The sequence below is a fragment of the Dysidea avara genome, chromosome 6 (assembly GCF_963678975.1).
Source record: "Dysidea avara chromosome 6, odDysAvar1.4, whole genome shotgun sequence".
NCBI lineage: Eukaryota > Metazoa > Porifera > Demospongiae > Dictyoceratida > Dysideidae > Dysidea > Dysidea avara.
The window spans coordinates 29,644,684-29,666,642 of NC_089277.1; the positions used below are offsets into that span (position 1 = coordinate 29,644,684).

Below are 21,959 nucleotides of genomic sequence, written 5' to 3' on the forward strand. Positions count from 1 at the left end.
GTAGTTCAGATAATTGGGGTTCACCTATCAAAGACGTGTTGTCATATTTTTTGTCACTATAGTGTTGGCTGAAGATGCCATTAAGGCTGCTCTGAATGATTACAAGGTTAAACGAGAGAAGAGAGCTGCTGTGGCATGAACAGAACAATATATCTTGTTGTAAATATGTGCACTCTCTACCACCTTTCACTGACATTTAACGAATTGTGTTTGTGCATTTTATGGCGTACATGTAAAGCAGCCATGGTATTTTAATGTTATATTGAGTTGTGTTAATTTGAGAATTTTATTTATCTCACAAATCTTGAACTACTGAACTGTTTGGTACGCAAAATTGGCTTTGGTAATTATACTGCAGTGTACAACCAAACGTGCTCCTTAAATTCGGACTCAATGGGGCATGATACATACGCTGTAGATCTTCCTTTACATTTACAGATTCTTTCACACTGTATTAGCATGCAGATGCAAGTGGTATGTCTTGTAGTGTTGAATATTGCAAAGTTCTCAAATATGGAAGCTTGATTGGTGGACAAGCCAACCTTATCTACAAACTTAACCAGGGAGTTAAGGGGTGTACTATTTTCTAATGAAAATACTATATGGGTTCCTCAATATATTATTATGTTACATACAAGTCCATATTAGGAATAGTAAACTATAGCAATGTAAGTGAGTTATTACATGCAAGAAGCCACACTCCAACTACTGGCTTTCTCAATTTGCAAGAACACACTCATGCTCTATGCACAGCCTGTGTCTAAACAACACATCGCTGTTATGTAGCATCCTTTCATTGTGTGCCACACATGCATGTAAGGAATTCTAAATCTTGACACCAAGCTCTACCTCCACCCATAGATCCTTTATACCCCCACCATATAATATATTCATAGCACTACAAAGGATTCTTGCTACAATAATACAATTAGTTAATTAAATTGTCATTCTTATCCAATGAAGCATGTCTCGCCCTGTACACCCCACTACAGAAACCATGGAAACGTGAATATGAATGAATGACGTCTGGTTATAAGCACCTGCGCGTTTAATAGAACACAATACCCGACGATACATTTGCAACCTCAAAGACCATTCCTTACGTTTAAAAATACTTTACCACTTGGTACAGAATCGCTTACTTTCGTGAAACACAACTAGGAATCGTAACTCCGTAACTTACATTATCTCAAGCCCACAATCACTTTCGCTGACTCTTTATCTAGATTAAAATGGCCGAAGGTACACCAATGTCACCTAACGACCCCCAAGCCCAGCTAGCTGCATCCAGCGGTGTACAGGGCCAACCACACTTATCTAAACAAGATCTGTCCAAACTGGTAAGTTGTGTGTTGTAGAGATGTGAACCAGGCGATGATTTCCTATTGTTTAATTGCGTCATTTCTGCAAACACGGTTGTTTCACCACCGCGAGAACTAAAACCTCTCGGGGGATTGTATAACAAAATGTGGCATTTGTTTGTCAGCCCAAATGGTGTGATTTTCGCTAGTTTAATTGATGTCGGGGTGTGACACGTGGTGATCGCGTGGTGCTAAACATGGGTGAAAAAGCTACAATGGTATCGTGAAGACATCTGTTTGAGCACTTTAAGAGTTCTACTGAACTTATGCATTGCTTTATATTTGATTACTAATGCACAATTTCACCAGTCATGAATAGTACTGATCTACCTGAGGCTTTGGGCACTGCATATCCTTAGTGTAGGTGCAAGTCAAAGCAGGGTATGGTCCGAAAGGCCCTGTCTGCTTTCATACAGCTATACCACTTTTTCATTTGTCACTGGGTCAGGAACAAAAAAGGTAGTGTGGTTGCTCAAGACTACTGTGTCTTGTGTCTGTATGTACACTCACATGCTTCGGTATGTCACGTTGTTGGTTTAATGTTTTATTTTATTATAAATTGTTTTGTGCCTTTTATTTCTATTCCATTTGTTATTGGTAACACTATAACAGTTGTACAATACATACATACAGTACTGTTGTTTGTACAGTGGTTCAACCTGTTTAGGGTTTGTCACCTTTGGGCCAAATTTTTAATGGTCTTAATAAGAAGGTGGCAGACAGGTAGATTAGTGTAAAGATCCTTTACTTAGGAAACTTTACATTGGCCTTTGTAGAGAGGTGGAATTTTTTAAAACAAGTGACCACTTAGACAGGTTTTGTTGGTATATAACTCCATTAGTGTGCAGTGTCTAGCTATGGCACAAATAATAAGCTTAACACAGCGTAATTAGTTAATAGTCAGAATATTTAGCGCCTTGAGAAATTCAGCAGAAATATGCATCAATTATGCAAGAAATTCATCCCTAATATTCACCTTCATAACTCCTGCTGATGTTTTTCTTGCAACGCAAATGCAAGGTCTAGCTCCTACATAATTTTATGATGAGTTGGAAGTAGTTACAATCTTATAGTCTAAATATGTAGAATTATAACAACTGTGTTGGACCCCTCAGCCATATCATCAGAATGATGAAATTCTGCCTCAAGAAATAGATTATATACTGATTATATCATGTGTGATGTATATTGTTGGTTAGCAAGTATCTCATGTTTCTAGCATATGTGATGCTCGGTGATGCTATATTAGGTATTGTACATGAGTGATGTAAGTTATTATATAGATTCTGTGATGTTATAGGATAGGGATACATTAACTGCTATAACTCCTGAAGTGATTAGCAGACAAGCCACCATTAATATCGGTTAGTCTGTGTGTATGTGTGTGTGCGCGCACACGTAAATGTAGTGTCACAGTGTGGTGTATGCATGCATACATGTGTGTATGTCTCTGTGTGTATGTTTTTGTAACTATTTCATGTTATACAATGGTCCTAATACATGTTATGATCATTTTTCAATTTGACAAATCTTTGCTTTGTAATATCAACTATGTTGAATAGGTAACCATTTCAGTTTGCCAACCACAGCACCTACACATATTCATACACACGTACATATATTATACATTTGTACGTTGATGCATTGACATGGCATAAGTCAAGCAAGATACCTCCTTATATAGGCCCTTTCCACTGCGTTACTACGGTAGAATGGAAATTAGCTTTTGGTGCGTTGAAGCTATACATATACTGTATAGTCAGTGTTGGCATAATTTCCTAAAATTTGCATGGTATTCCAGAAAATGTTACAATGTTTGTATTAGAACTGGGGGATAGTATGAAATACCGGAACATTGGGATAGCATTGCTATCGGTATTGCTTATAATTTGACTATCGGATAGTAACTGACATGTAAAAATATGGATATTACTGCGAAATGCTTTTTAAATTGACATTCGGGAGCAAAAATTAGCCTTAAAGTCTGTTTAGTCTCTTAGTGAAAGCATATCGTAAGTATCATCCCTACTTGCATATCTCTTTGAAGGTAATTAGGTGGATTTTCACTATTGTGCTTTTGTCTATCATGAATAGTGTCTTACATTGAAAAGTGCGCTATCTCCCAGCTCTAGTTTGCACATACTCTTGCATTGCTATGCTGTTTCCATATAATGCACACCTTGCATTGTTTCAGGTACAATTGGTCATGTGGCTCATGGCAAATCCACCGTCGTCAAGGCAATATCTGGTGTACAAGTAAGTGTATAATGTATGTGTGTATTATCATTATAGTAATATCTTTCTTTTTGTGACATTAGACCATCAGATTTAAGAACGAACTAGAGAGAAATATTACCATCAAGCTTGGCTATGCTAATGCAAAGGTGAGAAAGATTATACACATGAGATTTTGCACAACCTGTAAAGAGCACATCCAGTGCTGTACTTACCGTATGTATCATATGCATGGTGATGTATTGTTTGTATCACCATGGAAAGTTTTATATAGCTAGTATTCAGCTAATTAGATAGTGTAATATTATATTTTTATTGGTCCCTGTGAATTTTGTAATGTGCACCTGCTAGCTGCTGCTTACAGCCCATGAATTTCAACCAGTGATCTATTGTAGTCTCACCACTACACTACTGGTATTCTGTGACTAATGGACTGTTAAATGAGGTAGTTACTATCAAGAATTAAGGTACCCTGTATAGGGCTTCAGTCTGTGTTACTGTCCAGTCCTAGGTTATTTTTGTAAGTAAATCAAGATGTAAGATTTTGCTGCTTGGGTGAATGCAGTTAAAATATCTACATGCATCTATATTTCCTATATTCAAAGTTTTCGTCACCAAAGCTTAAAACTGTATGTGTGTTTCTTCCTTGTGAGATAAGTATATAGCAACAGTACATTAAGTAACATTAATTTAGTGATTAAACCTGTACATATATGCTATTTTTGAATTTAAAATATTGAAAAGCGTGTTTCGTAGTTACCTTCCCAAGGAAAGGAAGAGTAAAGGAAAGTTTGAGACCCTACACTGCATACAGACACCATAATACTTACACATAAACTTAAATACGACAACACGTTCCTGTTTATAGACTTGATATTTTAACTATTGTTTCAGATCTACAAGTGTAGCAATGACAAATGCCCCAGACCAGGCTGCTACAGATCTTGTGCTAGCAACAAACCTGATGTGTTCCCCTGTGCTAGACAAGGTTGTAATGGCAACTTCACTATACAGAGGTGAGATTGTATAGGCTGACTTGTTGGACACAGTGTTTATAGGTCTTGGCTTTAATAATGCACTGTGTTACTTTACATGCTGGTTGGTTAGGGGAGACTTGCATGTGTATGTGGTTTCTGTGGTGTACATATGTACAGTGAAACCTCTCTATTACAGACATTTTGGGACCCTGAATTTTTGGCCACCTTTTGCTGTAATATAGAGGTTTTCTCCTTTCAGAGGTAAAAAAATGGAGTATTAGCCAGATCTGTTAGGACCAAAATTTTTCTCCTTATTATGGAGCTATTGTGTCCTTAATTTGGGGAGTTTGTTATAAGAGGTTCCTCTATAGTACTCAGCAACTGTAGTCTAATTAATTTACACAAGTGTTATACTGTACAATAGAACTCCTGTTATGCCAATAAAGGTTGTGGACTAATTTTGTACTTTTATAGATGTGTGTGTGTGTGTGTGTGTGTGTAACTTATTTTGTAGACATGTATCTTTTGTTGACTGTCCTGGTCACGATATCCTCATGGCAACCATGTTGAACGGAGCAGCAGTGATGGACGCTGCACTATTACTAATAGGTAAGTGGTGTGTGTTCTATTAGAGTGTTTCATGTGATAACAGGAAGTGTACTGCTATAAGTTAGGGCTGGAACGAATATTGAAAGTTACTTTCCTAATGAAATGTTTGAACATTCAAAGCTTCTGTGTTAGCTTTCAAGTTACAGATTTTCTTGTATTTATGCACATCCTTCTGAAGTTTTCTTTCTAAACCTATTAATAAGTTTGTAAGCATTTGGAAAGTGGATAGCAGCAGTACTGAATGACACAATCAATTGATTTCAAATGGGCGTGTCCACTATACTGCAATCATGCATGGTACCAAGTAATGGCTAAAAGTACGTTTTCCATGCATTATCTATCACTTTATAAGGTGTGTTTAAGGCTGCAACTATGGTAGCAAGCTGAACTGCAATGATTTAAAAGTGGGCGTGACACAAAGATTGATCACGAAGAGATGAACATTGATCACGCAAAAGGAATAAGCAGCTGCAATAAAATATAATGACGTTTATTTGTAATTCTTTTGTAGACTATGAGTGCATTAGGAAGCTTTGAAGGATACTTTTATAATTCGAAGTTTACTTAACCTTCAAACCTACGAAACATTTGAAGCTTCGTCCCAGTCCTACTGTAAGTGTGTGTTTTATTAGAGTGTTCTCCTTACTAGTATTCTTATAGTTTACTAGTATTGTTGTGGTTGTCAAGTTATATGTATGTATGCAATCAGCACCTTGATGCTTTCTTTGAAACATAAAGGCCAGGCTTCATTCATCACCCATCAACAGTTGTCTCTGGTGTAGATGCCAAACTTGACCTTAGAACAGGTGTTAAGGTAGTATCCCATGGCCTTGTACAAGGTGAATGTTACAGTATCTTCCTGTGTGTAGCAGGCGCAAGAAAGCGCATTATACAGTTGCACATTTAAAAGCACTTGTGCAGTATTTGGCCTATGTTGTAGTTCGTAAAAGTTTTATTACAATTGTTTGTTGTTTTGTTGTTTAGCGGGAAATGAGTCATGTCCACAGCCACAGACATCAGAGCACTTGGCAGCCATAGAAATCATGCGGCTACGACACATTATTATCCTACAGAACAAGATTGACATCATTAAAGAGAGCCAGGCACAAGAACAGTATCAGGACATTGTCAGATTTGTTCAAGGTAAATACGTAGACAAAAATGGCTGTGTTGTTTGTTTACACGTGTCACATACACAACATGCACACACACACACACACACACACACACACACACACACACACACACACACGCACGCATGCACATATACTTGCATACAACACAATACACGCACACACGCTTTTGTCTGTCCACTCAATTAGGTCACACAATTCTCCATACATGATGTTGCTAGGTTAGTTCTGGATGGGTTGACAATTTTTTGCTGGTACCTTGCATTTGTGTATTTCTGTACTCCTAAACCACCTCATACTTTACTGCTCTTAATTCTGATTCTGTGTAAGAATTTGTAATAACATTTTCCATACTCATCACACCGAGTTGCTGAAGATGTTTCCTTTTCATAGTGGGTAGGTTGACAGTTAATTAACCTAGGTATTGATGGGAGGAACACAATTCATCACACACTATCAGAGAGAGGTATAGTATACTGTATGTAGAGTACAAAGATGGTGAGGTGTCACATTGAATGTGGGCCAAGAAGATGATGGAAGGATATGTGTAGTAAAAAGAAAAACAATCACACTACACACATGTGCACATGCATACACAGTCACAAGCTCGCACGCGCGCACGTACGCACACATGTTAAGTGCAAGGTGAAAGTTGCAGTGACATCTGGTGCTATTGACACCTGCGGAAAGACAAAACATTTGCTAAAAGTGTATTCCTGGCCCAGGACTTCTAGCCAGAGTTCGTATCCACTGAGCCACGTACCACTGCCAGTATCTCACTAGTAAGTTTCAGAGTTTGCATCATCCAGCTCTAGCTCACCTTGAACTCTCCAAAAATTTACCTTCATACAATAGTGCACTTGATACTGTTGGTGACAGTCAGTGTCAACAGCTGGTGGGTGGCACTTACTGTGCAACTTTCACCTTGTACCTAGCATGTACATTACTGATGTACTGTCTCTTCTCAGGTACGGTGGCTGAAGGAGCTCCAATCATACCTATTTCAGCTCAGTTGAAATACAACATTGAAGTTGTTTGTGAATACATCACCAAGAAAGTTCCGATTCCTAAAAGAGACTTTTTGTCACCACCAAGATTAATCGGTAAATATTTGTTGTTTTCTTCACTGGTTAATGAAATGTGTTTAACTGTATAATATACAGTAATTTGCTTTATTTTCGTGATAAAAATTTTCATGTAAGAATATTTTGTTTGATTTATGCGAATGACTGCTCTATTAGAGTAGTTTGATCTTATGCAAAAAAAAAAATTTCGTGTAAGAAATTTTTGAACAAGTACTGGCATATGAAAATTATTTTACAATGAAATAAAAAGCAAATTACGGTAGTTTACATTTTAAGCTCTTTTATAGCAAGAACAATGCATGTGCGTGCAAATAAAGTTAGTATGTAATACACTATGAATGCATGTGTAGTTGTTCGACATCACAAACAGAGTAACTAATTACTTATCAGAACTGCTACCAAATTTTATGATCCAATATTGTTGTGTATAGATTTTGTCTAACTACTAGAACTCAAATGCTACAGGCTTAATTTCTTCACTTTGACATTACCCTGTAGGTGGGTAGGATGTTACGGCTTACTTTGGTTACTAAAAAGAAACCATCCAAAAATTCCAGATTGATTGCAGAGGCGTTTCTTGTACTGTTGGTAGCAGTGTGTAACAGGTAGCAGTGTGTAACAGGTAGCAGTGTGTAACAGGCAGCAGTGTGTAACAGGCAGCAGTGTGTAACAGGCAGCAGTGTGTAACAGGCAGCAGTGTGTAACAGGCAGCAGTGTGTAACAGGCAGCAGTGTGTAACAGGCAGCAGTGTGTAACAGGCAACAGTGTGTAACAGGCAGCAGTGTGTAACAGGCAGCAGTGTGTAACAGGCAGCAGTGTGTAACAGGCAGCAGTGTGTAACATGCAGCAGTGTGTAACATGCAGCAGTGTGTAACAGGCAGCAGTGTGTAACAGGCAGCAGTGTGTAACAGGCAGCAGTGTGTAACAGGCAGCAGTGTGTAACAGGCAGCAGTGTGTAACAGGCAGCAGTGTGTAACAGGCAGCAGTGTGTAACAGGCAGCAGTGTGTAACAGGCAGCAGTGTGTAACAGGCAGCAGTGTGTAACAGGCAGCAGTGTGTAACAGGCAGCAGTGTGTAACAGGCAGCAGTGTGTAACAGGCAGCAGTGTGTAACAGGCAGCAGTGTGTAACAGGCAGCAGTGTGTAACAGGCAGCAGTGTGTAACAGGCAGCAGTGTGTAACAGGCAGCAGTGTGTAACAGGCAGCAGTGTGTAACAGGCAGCAGTGTGTAACAGGCAGCAGTGTGTAACAGGCAGCAGTGTGTAACAGGCAGCAGTGTGTAACAGGCAGCAGTGTGTAACAGGCAGCAGTGTGTAACATGCAGCAGTGTGTAACAGGCAGCAGTGTGTAACAGGCAGCAGTGTGTAACAGGCAGCAGTGTGTAACAGGCAGCAGTGTGTAACAGGCAGCAGTGTGTAACAGGCAGCAGTGTGTAACAGGCAGCAGTGTGTAACAGGCAGCAGTGTGTAACAGGCAGCAGTGTGTAACAGGCAGCAGTGTGTAACAGGCAGCAGTGTGTAACAGGCAGCAGTGTGTAACATGCAGCAGTGTGTAACAGGCAGCAGTGTGTAACAGGCAGCAGTGTGTAACAGGCAGCAGTGTGTAACAGGCAGCAGTGTGTAACAGGCAACAGTGTGTAACAGGCAGCAGTGTGTAACAGGCAGCAGTGTGTAACAGGCAGCAGTGTGTAACAGGCAGCAGTGTGTAACAGGCAGCAGTGTGTAACAGGCAGCAGTGTGTAACATGCAGCAGTGTGTAACAGGCAGCAGTGTGTAACAGGCAGCAGTGTGTAACAGGCAGCAGTGTGTAACAGGCAGCAGTGTGTAACAGGCAGCAGTGTGTAACAGGCAGCAGTGTGTAACAGGCAGCAGTGTGTAACAGGCAGCAGTGTGTAACAGGCAGCAGTGTGTAACAGGCAGCAGAAAACAAAGTGGAATGGCAACTTTTGCTTTCAGTAATTGACAGCCATAGGGATGATTCAGACACAGCTTCCCTTTTTTCATTTCTATGATCCCTACTCAGGTTGTAAATTTTTACTTGTTTAGACTATTCAATTTCAAAACATTCTCAGGCTACGTTTGGGGTAGGACAAGCCCATGTGCACGTATGATGATATTGTGTAAATACTGAAAATGTTACGCGTGATCTGAACGCTTCTCAGCTCTAGTAGTTGGAAATAACTCTTCTTGTAGTCTGATTTCTGACACATGGGCTATTAACTTATATGGTATTGAACAAAAAGTAGAGGAAGGGGGGCTCGACTGGGATCAATACATATTTCAATTCTACTTAGTTTGTTGTTTGCAGTGGTGTGATTCAAAATTATAAAAATTGCTGCCGTTATGGAATAATTAGACTTACTGTAATGATGATGTGTGGCAGTCACGTCTTTCAATATGATAGTTTTGTACAATCTGTTACTTTCAACAGGTAGTATGATAAAAATATTTTTGTTAGCGCTTCTTTCTTAGTTCACATAGTCTTGTCCTCCCCCCCTCCCTAGTTTAGAGGTCACTATAATAAGGTGGTCTTATTAATGGGGTCATGAAGTACACCTTAGCTATGTTTGGGACTTACACGATGACCTACTTGACATGATCACTATGTTGTACGTACTAATTTTCAAGGTACATAATTTTTGTGGGTTGACAAATTTCAGAATTTTTGCAGTTTTATTTTTGAGGATTGTTGAGGCTACCTATTAGAGCTAACCTTGATAGTCGTTAATTTTCAAGGATGAATACTTTGCAGACAACCAAGCAACTGCGAAATCTGTGAAAATTATGCCCCTTGAAAATTTGTATGTATACGTAATAACAAAATAGTTTATTTACATGTGGCTAAGAGCAAACTCCAGTAGTTTGTAATGTACAGTTTTCAGACATAAGCATACCCCCCTTCCTCCACAGTGATCAGATCATTTGACGTCAACAAGCCGGGGTGTGAAGTTGACGACCTCAAAGGTGGAGTAGCTGGAGGCAGTATATTACATGGAATATTACAAGTGAGTGTACCACGTGAGACTTAGAAACCGTTTGTTTAGTTTTCTATTTATTCAAAAATGAAGCTGTAATGGCAAATGAAGTGGCACCTAAAATTTAATTTTAGCAAATTAATTAGTATTTGTTTTTATTGACAGGCAGCTGTACCATGTGTATGTTACTTGAACACTTTCAGTTTTTTGTTTTCTGTAACAATCCACTTTCATGTTATGCAAAAGAATATATTGTGTACATACAAACACTGGGGATGTTTTGGCTGCTAAACTAATTGTATTGCATTGCAGTGTTCAATGGAGCATAGCTAGTGTAACAACCTTTGTAGGTCTTCATGATAATGCTGCAAGTGGTCATGTGCTGGGAGTACGCATGACAAAGTGCTGCCCACTACTGGAGTTATTCATGTCTTAGCAAATAGTTAGCTAATAGTATTAATTGGTAACTGATCTTTAAAGCTGTTATTTGTGTTATCATAACGTGATTGAAAAGGAAGATATCTTCCTTAATCAGAAACAGCTATTTTTGCAAGGCAATGTCTAATTTACCTCCCAAGTGTGTCTAATAGATGCGTGTGTGTTTGTGTAGTGTGTGTCTGTGTGTGTGTGCCAAACTCCTTGTGCTGGGTCTGGTAACATACCACTTGTTGATGGTGTGGCTATTGGCAGCAGCCCTGTCCCTGACCATGTAGTGGAGACCAGGCGGGGACAAGGTACCTGGTGGGTCGGCATATGGATTAAATATTAACAGAAACCAGGACTAAATGAGTGCTAAAGTAGCAAAATGCAAGAATGGGGCATGGGTATCAATGAAACAGCAGTTCATTTGCAGCCATAGTACTAGTGTGCTGTTTTCAGGAGATATTTAATAGCATTTGGATAATATGATGCTTGTACCCAGAATTTATAAAGTGCATGGTCTAAGTACAATAAATAAAGTCCTAATGTTAGTGTGTATGTAATTGTATTGTATTGGTTTGTGTTCTTATAGATTGGGCAGGACATTGAGGTCCGGCCAGGGATTGTATCAAAAAATGCTGATGGAAAAATCCTCTGTCAGCCAATCCTTTCCAGAGTAATATCATTATTTGCTGAACAAAATGACCTCCAGTATGCCGTACCTGGAGGACTAATAGGTAGGCTGTTGAACTGTTACCATAGTGATGTGATCCTTAAGTGTTGTATGTGTTTTAACTAAGCACGTGTGATATGTATGTCACATGGTCAGATGATAGTGGTTGCTCATACAGTACAGTGGTACTGTATATTAAGAACTGGGTCCAGCCAAAAATCTCCATAAAACCAGTCTCAGTTTCCCTTCATGACAGCTTGGCAGCATCAATGGTTAGGTTCAGCCAAGCCCAAAAATGTCTTTGGACTACCTTCCAAAATGTTTCTATGGAATTAAAACAGTTTTTCTATTTAACAGAATTTTATACTGACAAACTGATGCCTCCAGTCAAGTATAACTTGATAATGGATAAGGCTACGGGCTTGATTTCTTCACCGTTCGATGTCACTTTGTCCCAAGATGTGCCTTTTTGCCAACTGCTGTACGTAAAATAAAGAGGAACCCCTCAAAGGACACTTTGATAATTAGGACTCTTGTCCATGGTCCCTTTTGTAGTAGTTTGTGCTCATTTATACCACTAAAACCGGGGCACCTCACTAATAAGGACATTTTTTTAGGATGGTCTCAGTTTATTGGAGCTTCACTCTATATATCTCAGAAATGGACATGACAAAAACATGGAACAGACTGGAAAATGGACTTGTAAACGAACTGAGATACATATACTAGCCTAGACATGGCAAACGTCTCCTCCAAATGCGATGACAAAGTGTGCTCTGCACACTTAGCACACTTAAAATTAGTCTATGATTAACAATCAGTCAGTGTTAGTGAAGGTGTTATTGTTCAGAGTCTGTCTCTGGTCACTGTTGTGGGTCTGTTCTCCAGTCTGTGTATTCTGCAATAACAATGCACCCAGTGTGTATACATTGTAATTTGCTGCCATTTCTATAGGAGTTGGTACCAAGATAGACCCTACATTGTGCAGGGCTGATAGATTAGTTGGACAAGTAAGTGGTCACACACCATAAGAATGTAAAATTGTGCAATGTGGTTTGGGTACAGGGTGTTTGTGTGGGACATCAAGGGTTGTTTATACTAGACTGTATGACCTCTTCATTGGCTAGCAAAGATCAGGAATACATGTATATACAGTGCTTGTATACTTCTATAGCTCCGTACAACTACCAATAATCCACTGAGCATGTTTACCATATCTTAATATGCAAGGATATACTGTGTACGTAAAGGATAAATGTGCAGCGTATTTGTACATGTTAAATTGCCATTTCTTGCTCTGTAAATATGTAGTACAATGAAAAGTGGTTGGTCCTATCAATGACTCTATAATGTTACACTCACTCTAATGTCCACAAATATGCTTATAAGGAGCTGGTACAGTATGACTGTATCACACGAGAAGGAAATGTATATAATATGCAAGCAACGAGTGTACAACACTACCTGTATCAAACTTCTGTGCTACATAAGTTTCACCGTGAATGCACGTATGAATGTCTCTCCTGTTTGTGCAATACATAATTTTCACTTCTAAAATTTCACATTGTACTATTGTTATGTAACAAGTATAGTAGTTGAGCGCGTGCACCAGTAGGAGGCTACATATATGAAATATGTGTTAGGAGTGAAACAGCTACAAGTGATATGGTTTTATTTGTACAGGTATATATGTTAAGAGATGATACTCAATATTAGTCTATTCAAACAGGCTTAGGTATTGAGTATTCAGTAATGTCCCAAATTGACAAAATTGTACTCGGGTTAGGAGATACAGAGCCCAAGGACAAAGTAAACCATTCATCAATGTTCTAAATATTACACAACAAGAAACTAAAGTAGGGTGAACGCTAATACCCTTATTGCTAAGCAATGTACATGAAATTATGTTTTGAAAATGATTTGACAAATCCTGTTATGTGGTCGCACACACTTACAGCAATAGTACTATACAAGAACTTTCTAAATGTGTTCAGACATTATAGCCAGAAATGGTCGGAAATGACTGATGTCTGACCGTAATTTCAGGTTCTGGTTGAACCTACATATATACATATCTGCTGTACCATATGTAGCCTGTCTCAACCTGAGTGACATGGCATCATCTGTTACTCAAATACTTTAGTATTAAGGGCCAATTAGATGATCTATATAGTGTATTTAATAGAGACAATAGCATACGTATATACATGTATCCTTTAAGTATATGTACACAACCACACGTTACACCATTTCCTCTTCAAATAGGTTTTAGGAGCAGTTGGAAAATTACCAGATATTTATGTTGAATTAGAAATAAGTTATTTCTTGTTGAGAAGGCTACTAGGAGTAAGGACTGAAGGAGACAAGAGAGGAGCAAGGGTAATCACATTGATGTGTTGTGTGTGGTGAAGCCAGATAAGACCTGTTTTGTTCATGTTATTACAGAGCATGCCTTTGATATTTTGTAGCCTACGTACATAGTACATGATGTGGTCATTATAGCAACTTAGAGGTGGTCACTGGTTTTATTGTACTTATTTCTCAAACAGAAGTAGTAGTCAATTCTGTCACTACACTTACGAGACGCTTGTTAACACCAGCAGTTTACATAGAAAAACACAGACCTAAATTCCTACATACGTATATCAGTATGTCTACTCCATTCATATGGCTGAAACTGTGTGACTCAAAATTATAACTGCATATGAAAATGCAAAAATAAATGTTACCATAGTTAAGCTCTTGAGAGCTAGAATCTCTGGAAAGATTCAGATGTTATGTACGTGTAACATATGCTTGGAAACATCACAAAGGGATATCTACATGATAAATTTTCTTGTGAAAAGATGTTATGCTATCACTTGGGAAATAGCTGTATTGAAATGGTAATCTGGCACATTTGCAAACTCTTCAACTCAAAATACTATACATTGTTACATGTGCAAGCTTTCAAAAAAAACAAAAACATTACCATATTCTTGAATTGATTGCCACACTGGCTGTAGTTAGAGTCTGAAGGTTACAAAACCGACGGTGGTGTCAGCATATACAGGGCATATACTGTATCACATATTTGAAAGTTGTGAGCTAGCAGCAGGACAGACTGCATTCCTCCACAGATAGAAATGCAATTATAATGATGTCTGTTTTACATCGAAACAGTGCTGTAAGATGCACCATGTTGTTAGGAGATATGTTTTTATTGTACTGAAACTATATATGTGTTTGCTATTGATAATCTTTAGTTTTAAAGGTTTTACTAAAAGTGCACGCAAAGTGAAACTAATAATATTATTCCTACAGTAAACCAAGTTTGTTCTTTGTCAAGTTATCAACTGAATGCCTCACTGTTGTCAAGTCACATTTACGTGACTGCTTTGAAGTGTTAAAAGCTAACTTAGCTTATTCACTAAACATCACTGGTTCTTATAATAGATATTCCTAGAACATGGGTTCTCTTCTTTGAACTATAAGGCCTGGTATGTAGCTTATAGCGTCTGCTATATCTTTTTCTTGTACTGTCCTTACTATATATGAGAAAACACCAGTCTCAATTAAAAGCTGAGGAGAAGGGGTTGAAGGTTATAAGTACCTGGTCTTTATTGAATCTTACCACTTTTAGCTACTGCTACTTCTTCAAAATCACATTCAGCTTCAAGTACAAACCGCTTAGTGACTTAGTGACCATTTACCACTTGCTGGTCAATGCGTTTCAAGCTCTGGCTGTTCTTACTGTTAAATAATTGTTCACCACATTAAAAAGGAAAAGTCACTGACTGATAGGCCATTTTTGTTTAATGGTGAGGTTTCTAGTTAGCGGTTTGGGAAATATTCACCCAATCGGGTAGTGCTATTGGGTACTCCCTACAAGTTTGTTTCCTTCATCTTTTTTGTTTATAATAGCAGGAACTCTTCATCTGGTTACGTTCATCCTCTCCAGGATACAATGTTAATAGTTATGAATCCTCTTAATTTGACACCTCTGTTTGTAATACCTGTATAATCTGACACCATTTGTTACAATGAGTTTTGTTCTGTAATTCCACCTTGATAATCTAACATCTTTGTAGTATCATTGAGTGTTAGATTACAGGGACTTCAGTGAGGACATCAGGTAAACTATGTAATGAGGTGAATGCTTACGGTAAAGTACTGCATTGATATTGAGTTCATCACTAACTTTATTATCTATCCATAGTCATACATGCACAGTGGAGAAAACAGCAGTTTGCTAGTCTTACTAACTGTAGTTCATTGAAACAGTCAGTAATTTCCCTTGTTAACATTGTGTACATCATACCTCATGATTCCATCTGCGTGACCTACTCAGCAGTAAAATTTTATATAGCCATTTTGTCCCTGTCCCCTATAATTCACTAATGGTGGGAGTCATATACAATAGAATACAAACTATTTGTAGTCATGGTAACCTTGATGGGATATGTGTATCACGGTTAGTGAAGGTAAACAAAGTAAACATGTCATAACTGTGTTATTAATAGATCTTCTGAAGGTATGCAACATTGAATAGCGGTAAAAATTTAATACAGAGAAACATGACTAAACTAAAGCCAAATTATTATTATAAACAGAGTTTTTTAACAAGGCGCACGCTCCATTACTGTAATTGTGTTGGAAAATGTGCGTGTGTGCATGCGTGTGTGTGTGCGTGCGTGCATGCATGTGTGTGTGCATGCGCGCGTGTGTGTGTGTGCATGCGCGCGTGTGTGTGTGTGCATGCGCGCGTGTGTGTGTGTCAGGCTTGTTGTAATTAATTACTAATCATTAGCACTTTTCAAGTATTATAATTGTAATTGCTCACTGAACATAATTGTAATTGTAATTAGCTGTTCAGTCAATAATCATTATGTAATTAAATGCAAGTATGCTATATAACAAATAACAGTACTACCCCATAACTTGACTATTGACTGTATAATGATTGTGACAATGCTCATCATACACCTACAGTAGAAGAAACAAGTGCCGGAAAAGAGGTAGAATCAGCAGAGCCCCCATCTAAGAAAATAAAATTGTTTGGCTTTATGGATACTGATACCTCAAACACAGGGGTGGTTTAGAAGGTTCATTAGTAAAGAAAGATTTTAAAACGTATCTAGTTGACACAGATTTTACAAAGGATGAAAATCCCTTAAATTTTGTGAAAGATAAAAGCAAATAAATATTCCATTTTAAGTACAATAGCAAAGAATATGCTTGGGAGTTCCAGCAACATCTGTACCAATTGAGCATGTATTCAGCCATAGTGGCAATATTCCCAGACCAAATAGATGTAGACTATTACCCCCAAAAACTTGAACAGTTAATATACCTAGAGATTTGTAAGTTATTGTTGTACCCCAATGTACAGTAGTAATTGAAAAGTAGTTGTAATTATTAATCATACTTGAAGTAATTGTAATTGTACATTAGATTGGCTTTAAATAGTAATTGTAATTGTACTGATTACTTTCGTTGGGTAATTACAACAAACCTGGTGTGTATGTGTCATTTCACCCATGTAAGCAAACAGTTTTGTGTCAAAAGCAGCCTTCATATGCGAAAGGAAGGCTGCACAGAATCAGTATGAACCTTCGCGCTAGATAAGCTTTCACTGTGAGGTGGTTTATTTGTGCCAGCTTCAAAAACAGGTAACACGAGTTCCTGAAGATGTTATGAATTCCTTTCACAATGGGCTATATAGGCGTACAGCAACCGAAAACAACTTATCTGGCTTCGTAGGCTACCAGAAATAATGAATCCCTTCGTAGAGAAAGGGGGCGAGACCTGTACTTACGCCAATGAAAAAGAAGGGCAGCCTCAAGGCTTTCTCAAAACAATTCGTGTGAGAAAACATGATAGATACAGTTGAGAAGATACTTCTGTGTGTGATTTGCAGTTTAAAGTGGTTTGTTAGAAATATAATTCCTTATGACAATGTAATTACTGAATTACAAAATAATTCACGAATTATGAAATATGTTAAATTACAGTATTTACTAATCTAATTATCTAACTGGATTAATAGCATAATAAATTATATACAGGATTGATTAATTGCCTATTTAGTCAGAATGGGATGGTATTAACTGCATGGGTGCCTGGTTTTTAGAAGTAGCATAACATTAACTAAGGTCAAAGCAATATTCACGCTGTGTTAAACATTCCTTGATTCCCTAACCCATGATGCTAAATATTTCTCATGGTTTAATTTTGCCCTTCAAGTGTATTCAGTGTTTGTATGGGTAATAAAAATTCACTAGTTCAGAGCAGTCAGAATGTGTTAAATGTTATTTCTTAGAATGATACGTATGATAATGTACATACATAGTTGTGCGTATTGAGGAAGTATAACTTTGTTGTTCACTTGTAGAGGATATGAATATCGGTGTACCCTGGTGGTGCGACAATGCAAACATTATTTGTGGTTTTTGCATGGAACTAGAGCCAAAGATTTTGTTATTGCTGATGTTAAGAAAAGCAGTTTACGCTTACTTATCTATGCCAATGCATGATTTTATTGTACAGTAATTCTCATGTACGCATCAACAGTGTTCGGTACATGATGGAGGTTTCCTCACTTTAACAGTTAAGGTTAAAGGTCCCTAATTATATATGCCTCCACTTCACTCTTTAATGTACATGATTCTGGCAATCTTTTCAGGTCTAAATCATCTGTGTGATTCCTTTTAGGTTCAAAAGTTGTCTCGCAGTGAAGTACTGATGGTTAACATTGGTTCACTATCCACTGGTGGCAGAGTTAGTGCAGTGAAGGCTGATTTGGCCAAGATAGCGCTCACCCAACCAGTGTGTACCGAAGTAGGAGAAAAAATTGCCTTGAGTAGGAGAGTGGAAAAACATTGGAGGTGTGTTGTGTATATATGTGCGTGTGTGTGTACATTTGTGTATGCGTGCGTGCGCGCGCGTGTGTGTGTGTGTGTGTGTGTGTGCACGTGTGTGTACACTAAGTATGTACTGTACATGTGCAGCATGAGAGCATGTGCAATGTGTACTGTACATATGGTGTATGTGTTGTGTGTACTGTGTTAGATCATACAGTATTTGTAGAATCACATTAAAGTACATACATAGTATCTTTCCGTCATCCTAATCCCTAATCCTTAAACAGGTAGCTAGATACTACCAGATAGTTGTATGGTTGTGATATTTAGGAAATTAATAATGACATTCAGTAGATTCACTTGGTTATGGTAAAGATGATTTGTATGCTATGTAGGAAAAAGATATTTACGTTAATCACAAATGTTACATGATCCTATAATATCAAGTTAGGATGACACAGAATACTTCATAGTTGCTAGTTAACTTATCCCATGTAGATCAAATAGCAGTTAGTCCTACACAGAACTATATTTTACAAAGTAGCACATAGCACCTGTACAGCATGACTATAATGTTATGCAAAAGTGTGAATAGTGCATTGTATGGTCTCAATGTTTAGTGGATTGTAATGTAAAGGTTTGCTTTTTTTCTTTTCATAATGCAATTTATTTTAAACTTAGTTAAGACCATAGGCAATAAAATGTTAGTAGATCTTGTAATTTATCTCATGACGTTATGTTGTTTTATGTAATAGCAATATGTATATTTGTGCTAGAGGAAAGTTTTCCCATAAACAAATCATAAATATACATACATTTCTTCTGAATTTCTAAGTAGCAGTATAAACATACTTACTGGTTGTTTCTAGACTGATCGGCTGGGGACAAATCAGAAAAGGATCAATCTACAAACCTCCCCCTTCTGGCGGAACAGAATAATATTAGGTGATAAATATGGATTATTCCCAGTATGAAACGTGTAGCTAGCAAATATTTTGTATAAGTGTGAGAAAAATGAAAATGTATTGTACCTGTGGAAAATATTTACAATGTTCTTAAGTTAGTCATCACTCACACAGAGATGTCAACTATGTGATAAAGGTGGGGGGTAGTGATTCACCTACACCTGTAGGTGTGTACAAATATTGTACATAACTAGCAGAAGTATGACTGGTATTGTTTACTTAACATGGTGTGCAATATCAACAGATTTACTGGCTAGTAGATGTTAGTAGTATTGCAGTTTTCCAAGTTCTTACAATGCAAAGCATCATGCGCTGTACAAGCATGTGTGTGTGCAGTTGTTCAACAGCGGATTTTTAGTGACAGTTACTGACTCACAGGACTTTAAACATGCTTACGCATACAACTCGACAACCACAGAACATTACAGGTGTAGTTATGTACATTTAAAGACTGGCACAATATTAGCACATGATGCTTTGCATCGCAAGAACTTGGAAAGCCGCAGTAACCATATTCCATGCATAACTGTTACTACTGACCTTGGAACAGGTACACCATGGGCAGTTGATAAACATGCAGTGATTTTTCACTATTTTGCCAAGAACCCCGGGGATTCTTACAAAACAAAGTACATAACCGTGAAGTTTATGTAATGTACTATCTAAAATTAATATTCATTAAGCCCCAGTGAGCCCCATTGTTGGCTGGTTTTGTACTGTGACTATTGACAATAATACTTAAATCAAATGGTGCAACGTATGTCCTACATCTTGTGGTTTACTAATGTTAAGCGAAGACATGGGTTGATTCACTTAGCAAATATCAGAGCCTGCAACATGATGCCTCACCCTTACGTGGCCCCAGTTTTTGTACAAAAAGCACAGATATACTTATGCCCCCCTCCATGCACACATCTCACGCATACACACCCACATAAGTTGTTTTGCGTAGCCCCCCCCCCCCCCCCCCCCCCACACACACACACACACGCACAAACATATACCATATAAGCAGAAATTATGACGAGATTAAATTTAGTGGTTGGTGAATTTTCACTGAAAGAGGTCAAAACATGGAGCAGACTAATGAAGCTACACAGCTTTTTCTGATGAAGATCTACAAACATTGGAAGATAGCTAGCTACTGAGCATGGTCTCCACAGCTACAGTGAGATATTTCTCTAAAACCTTCTGATTTTTTATATGGCCAGAAGGACCTGCAAGGCATTCTCCCACCCTCACTGATGTATCCCAGATAGCTACTGTGTACTCATGGTAACCTAAGCCTTGAATATAGCTATAATACTCAGAGCCATTCCTTGAGCTATCACTCAGGTATTCATGATGCCATCGTTGAAATTCTCGTATATACAGTGCAGGCTCCTACAAGCAAGAGGAACTATCAAATTGAAATTCATCAAATAGACATGTTGTTCCAATTCACCAAATATTTTTCCTGTCAAATTTCCTCCTTTTATGGTAATGTACATGCAAGTGTGCTAAGTCACACTCCACTCTAGAAGTTCAGTGTAGGAGAAATATTGTAAACTAACTGGAAGCAGTACTGGATCAATTGGTGACAACTGCACCAACGTGCAAAATGATAAACTCAATTGGAAGTGATATATAGACACCTCAGTTTCTATATTTAAACTTACATTAGTTACCTAGGTTACTACTACATGTCAAATTTATCAATCATCTTGGGAATGAAAATGATTGCACTATTCCTCCACTATATAACTGGCATTATTTTGTTTGTCCAGTGTCATGGAAGTCAGTGTTTATTTAGTGGTTCACAAGCAGCCATACAAGTGGCACTTATAAGAACTCCTCTTAACCAGCACACGCTCAGTTGTAGCCACAAGTTGATAGCAGTTAGCTAGCTAGGTACTACAGCAAAGGTTTTAGCTAGAACACTACAGCTAAAAGTAGTGTCCATGAAAGCTGATGCTAATTGTTATACAAATACTATAGCAAGATTTAACTACTTCTGAGAAGAGACATCTACTACAAAAGAAAATTTACTGTGTAAAGGTTGGTGGTAACTAACTGGAGAAAAATATGACGTTTAATAATTCCACTGATGATTCCACTGATGATTCAAATGATGACACAATGATATATTATAGTAGAATATTGTGTATGGGAATTTTTTCAATGAGTGCAATTTCTCTACTAATTCCTTACATCATGGTAGACCGGGTTAAAGACACAATGTTGGGAAAACTGATGAAGTCTTACTGTTGTCTGTCACTTTTAGCAGTATTAGCACATTTTGTGTACACATTAATGGAATTTGCTATAGAGACAAGCAATACAATATGTGGACTAATAATTTACATTTCTCTGTTCTGCTATTTTGCCTCATTGATTAGTAGAGTTTTATTTCTCTTTCACATTTGTTACATTTTCTATAACAGTTACAAGATGATACTGAAAGATGTAACAGATGAACAGTTACAAAAGTTACGAACTGGTTATCTTCTATCAATGTGCGGTGTGCCATTTTTACTAATAACAGGAATTGCTGTTCGGAATTTTGTTCTTGATGTTCAATTACAGAAAGAAGACAGTGCCTACTGTTTGAACTATGGGGATTATGATAGATTTACTTTCTTTGTATTAGCTGTTGCCATAGTGTTAATACAAGTTATTGGCTTTGGGATTATATTGGTGCTGTCCT

General features: G+C 37.8%; 1 protein-coding gene across 1 annotated transcript; it reads left to right on the top strand.

The window, feature by feature from the left end:
• The first annotated feature begins 1,191 nt into the window (after positions 1 to 1,191).
• LOC136257184 (eukaryotic translation initiation factor 2 subunit 3, Y-linked-like) lies at positions 1,192 to 19,396 on the top strand. The gene is made up of 14 exons (XM_066050254.1): positions 1,192 to 1,340; positions 2,662 to 2,725; positions 3,556 to 3,617; positions 3,680 to 3,745; positions 4,491 to 4,612; positions 5,088 to 5,182; positions 6,167 to 6,325; positions 7,284 to 7,418; positions 10,309 to 10,403; positions 11,386 to 11,530; positions 12,421 to 12,476; positions 13,732 to 13,845; positions 18,160 to 18,332; positions 19,178 to 19,396. Exons 1-14 carry the CDS (start codon positions 1,233 to 1,235, stop codon positions 19,245 to 19,247), a joined length of 1,464 nt encoding a protein of 487 aa, XP_065906326.1. The 5' UTR covers positions 1,192 to 1,232; the 3' UTR covers positions 19,248 to 19,396.
• The last annotated feature ends 2,563 nt before the right edge of the window (positions 19,397 to 21,959 follow it).

Excerpts from the sequence above, each read along its gene's own strand:
- LOC136257184 (XM_066050254.1), top strand. The coding sequence starts at position 1,233 with ATGGCCGAAGGTACACCAATGTCACCTAACGACCCCCAAGCCCAGCTA. Across the intron at positions 4,613-5,087 it reads GGCAACTTCACTATACAGAG|ACATGTATCTTTTGTTGACT; the intron begins GTGAGATTGTAT and ends CTTATTTTGTAG. Across the intron at positions 5,183-6,166 it reads CGCTGCACTATTACTAATAG|CGGGAAATGAGTCATGTCCA; the intron begins GTAAGTGGTGTG and ends TTTGTTGTTTAG.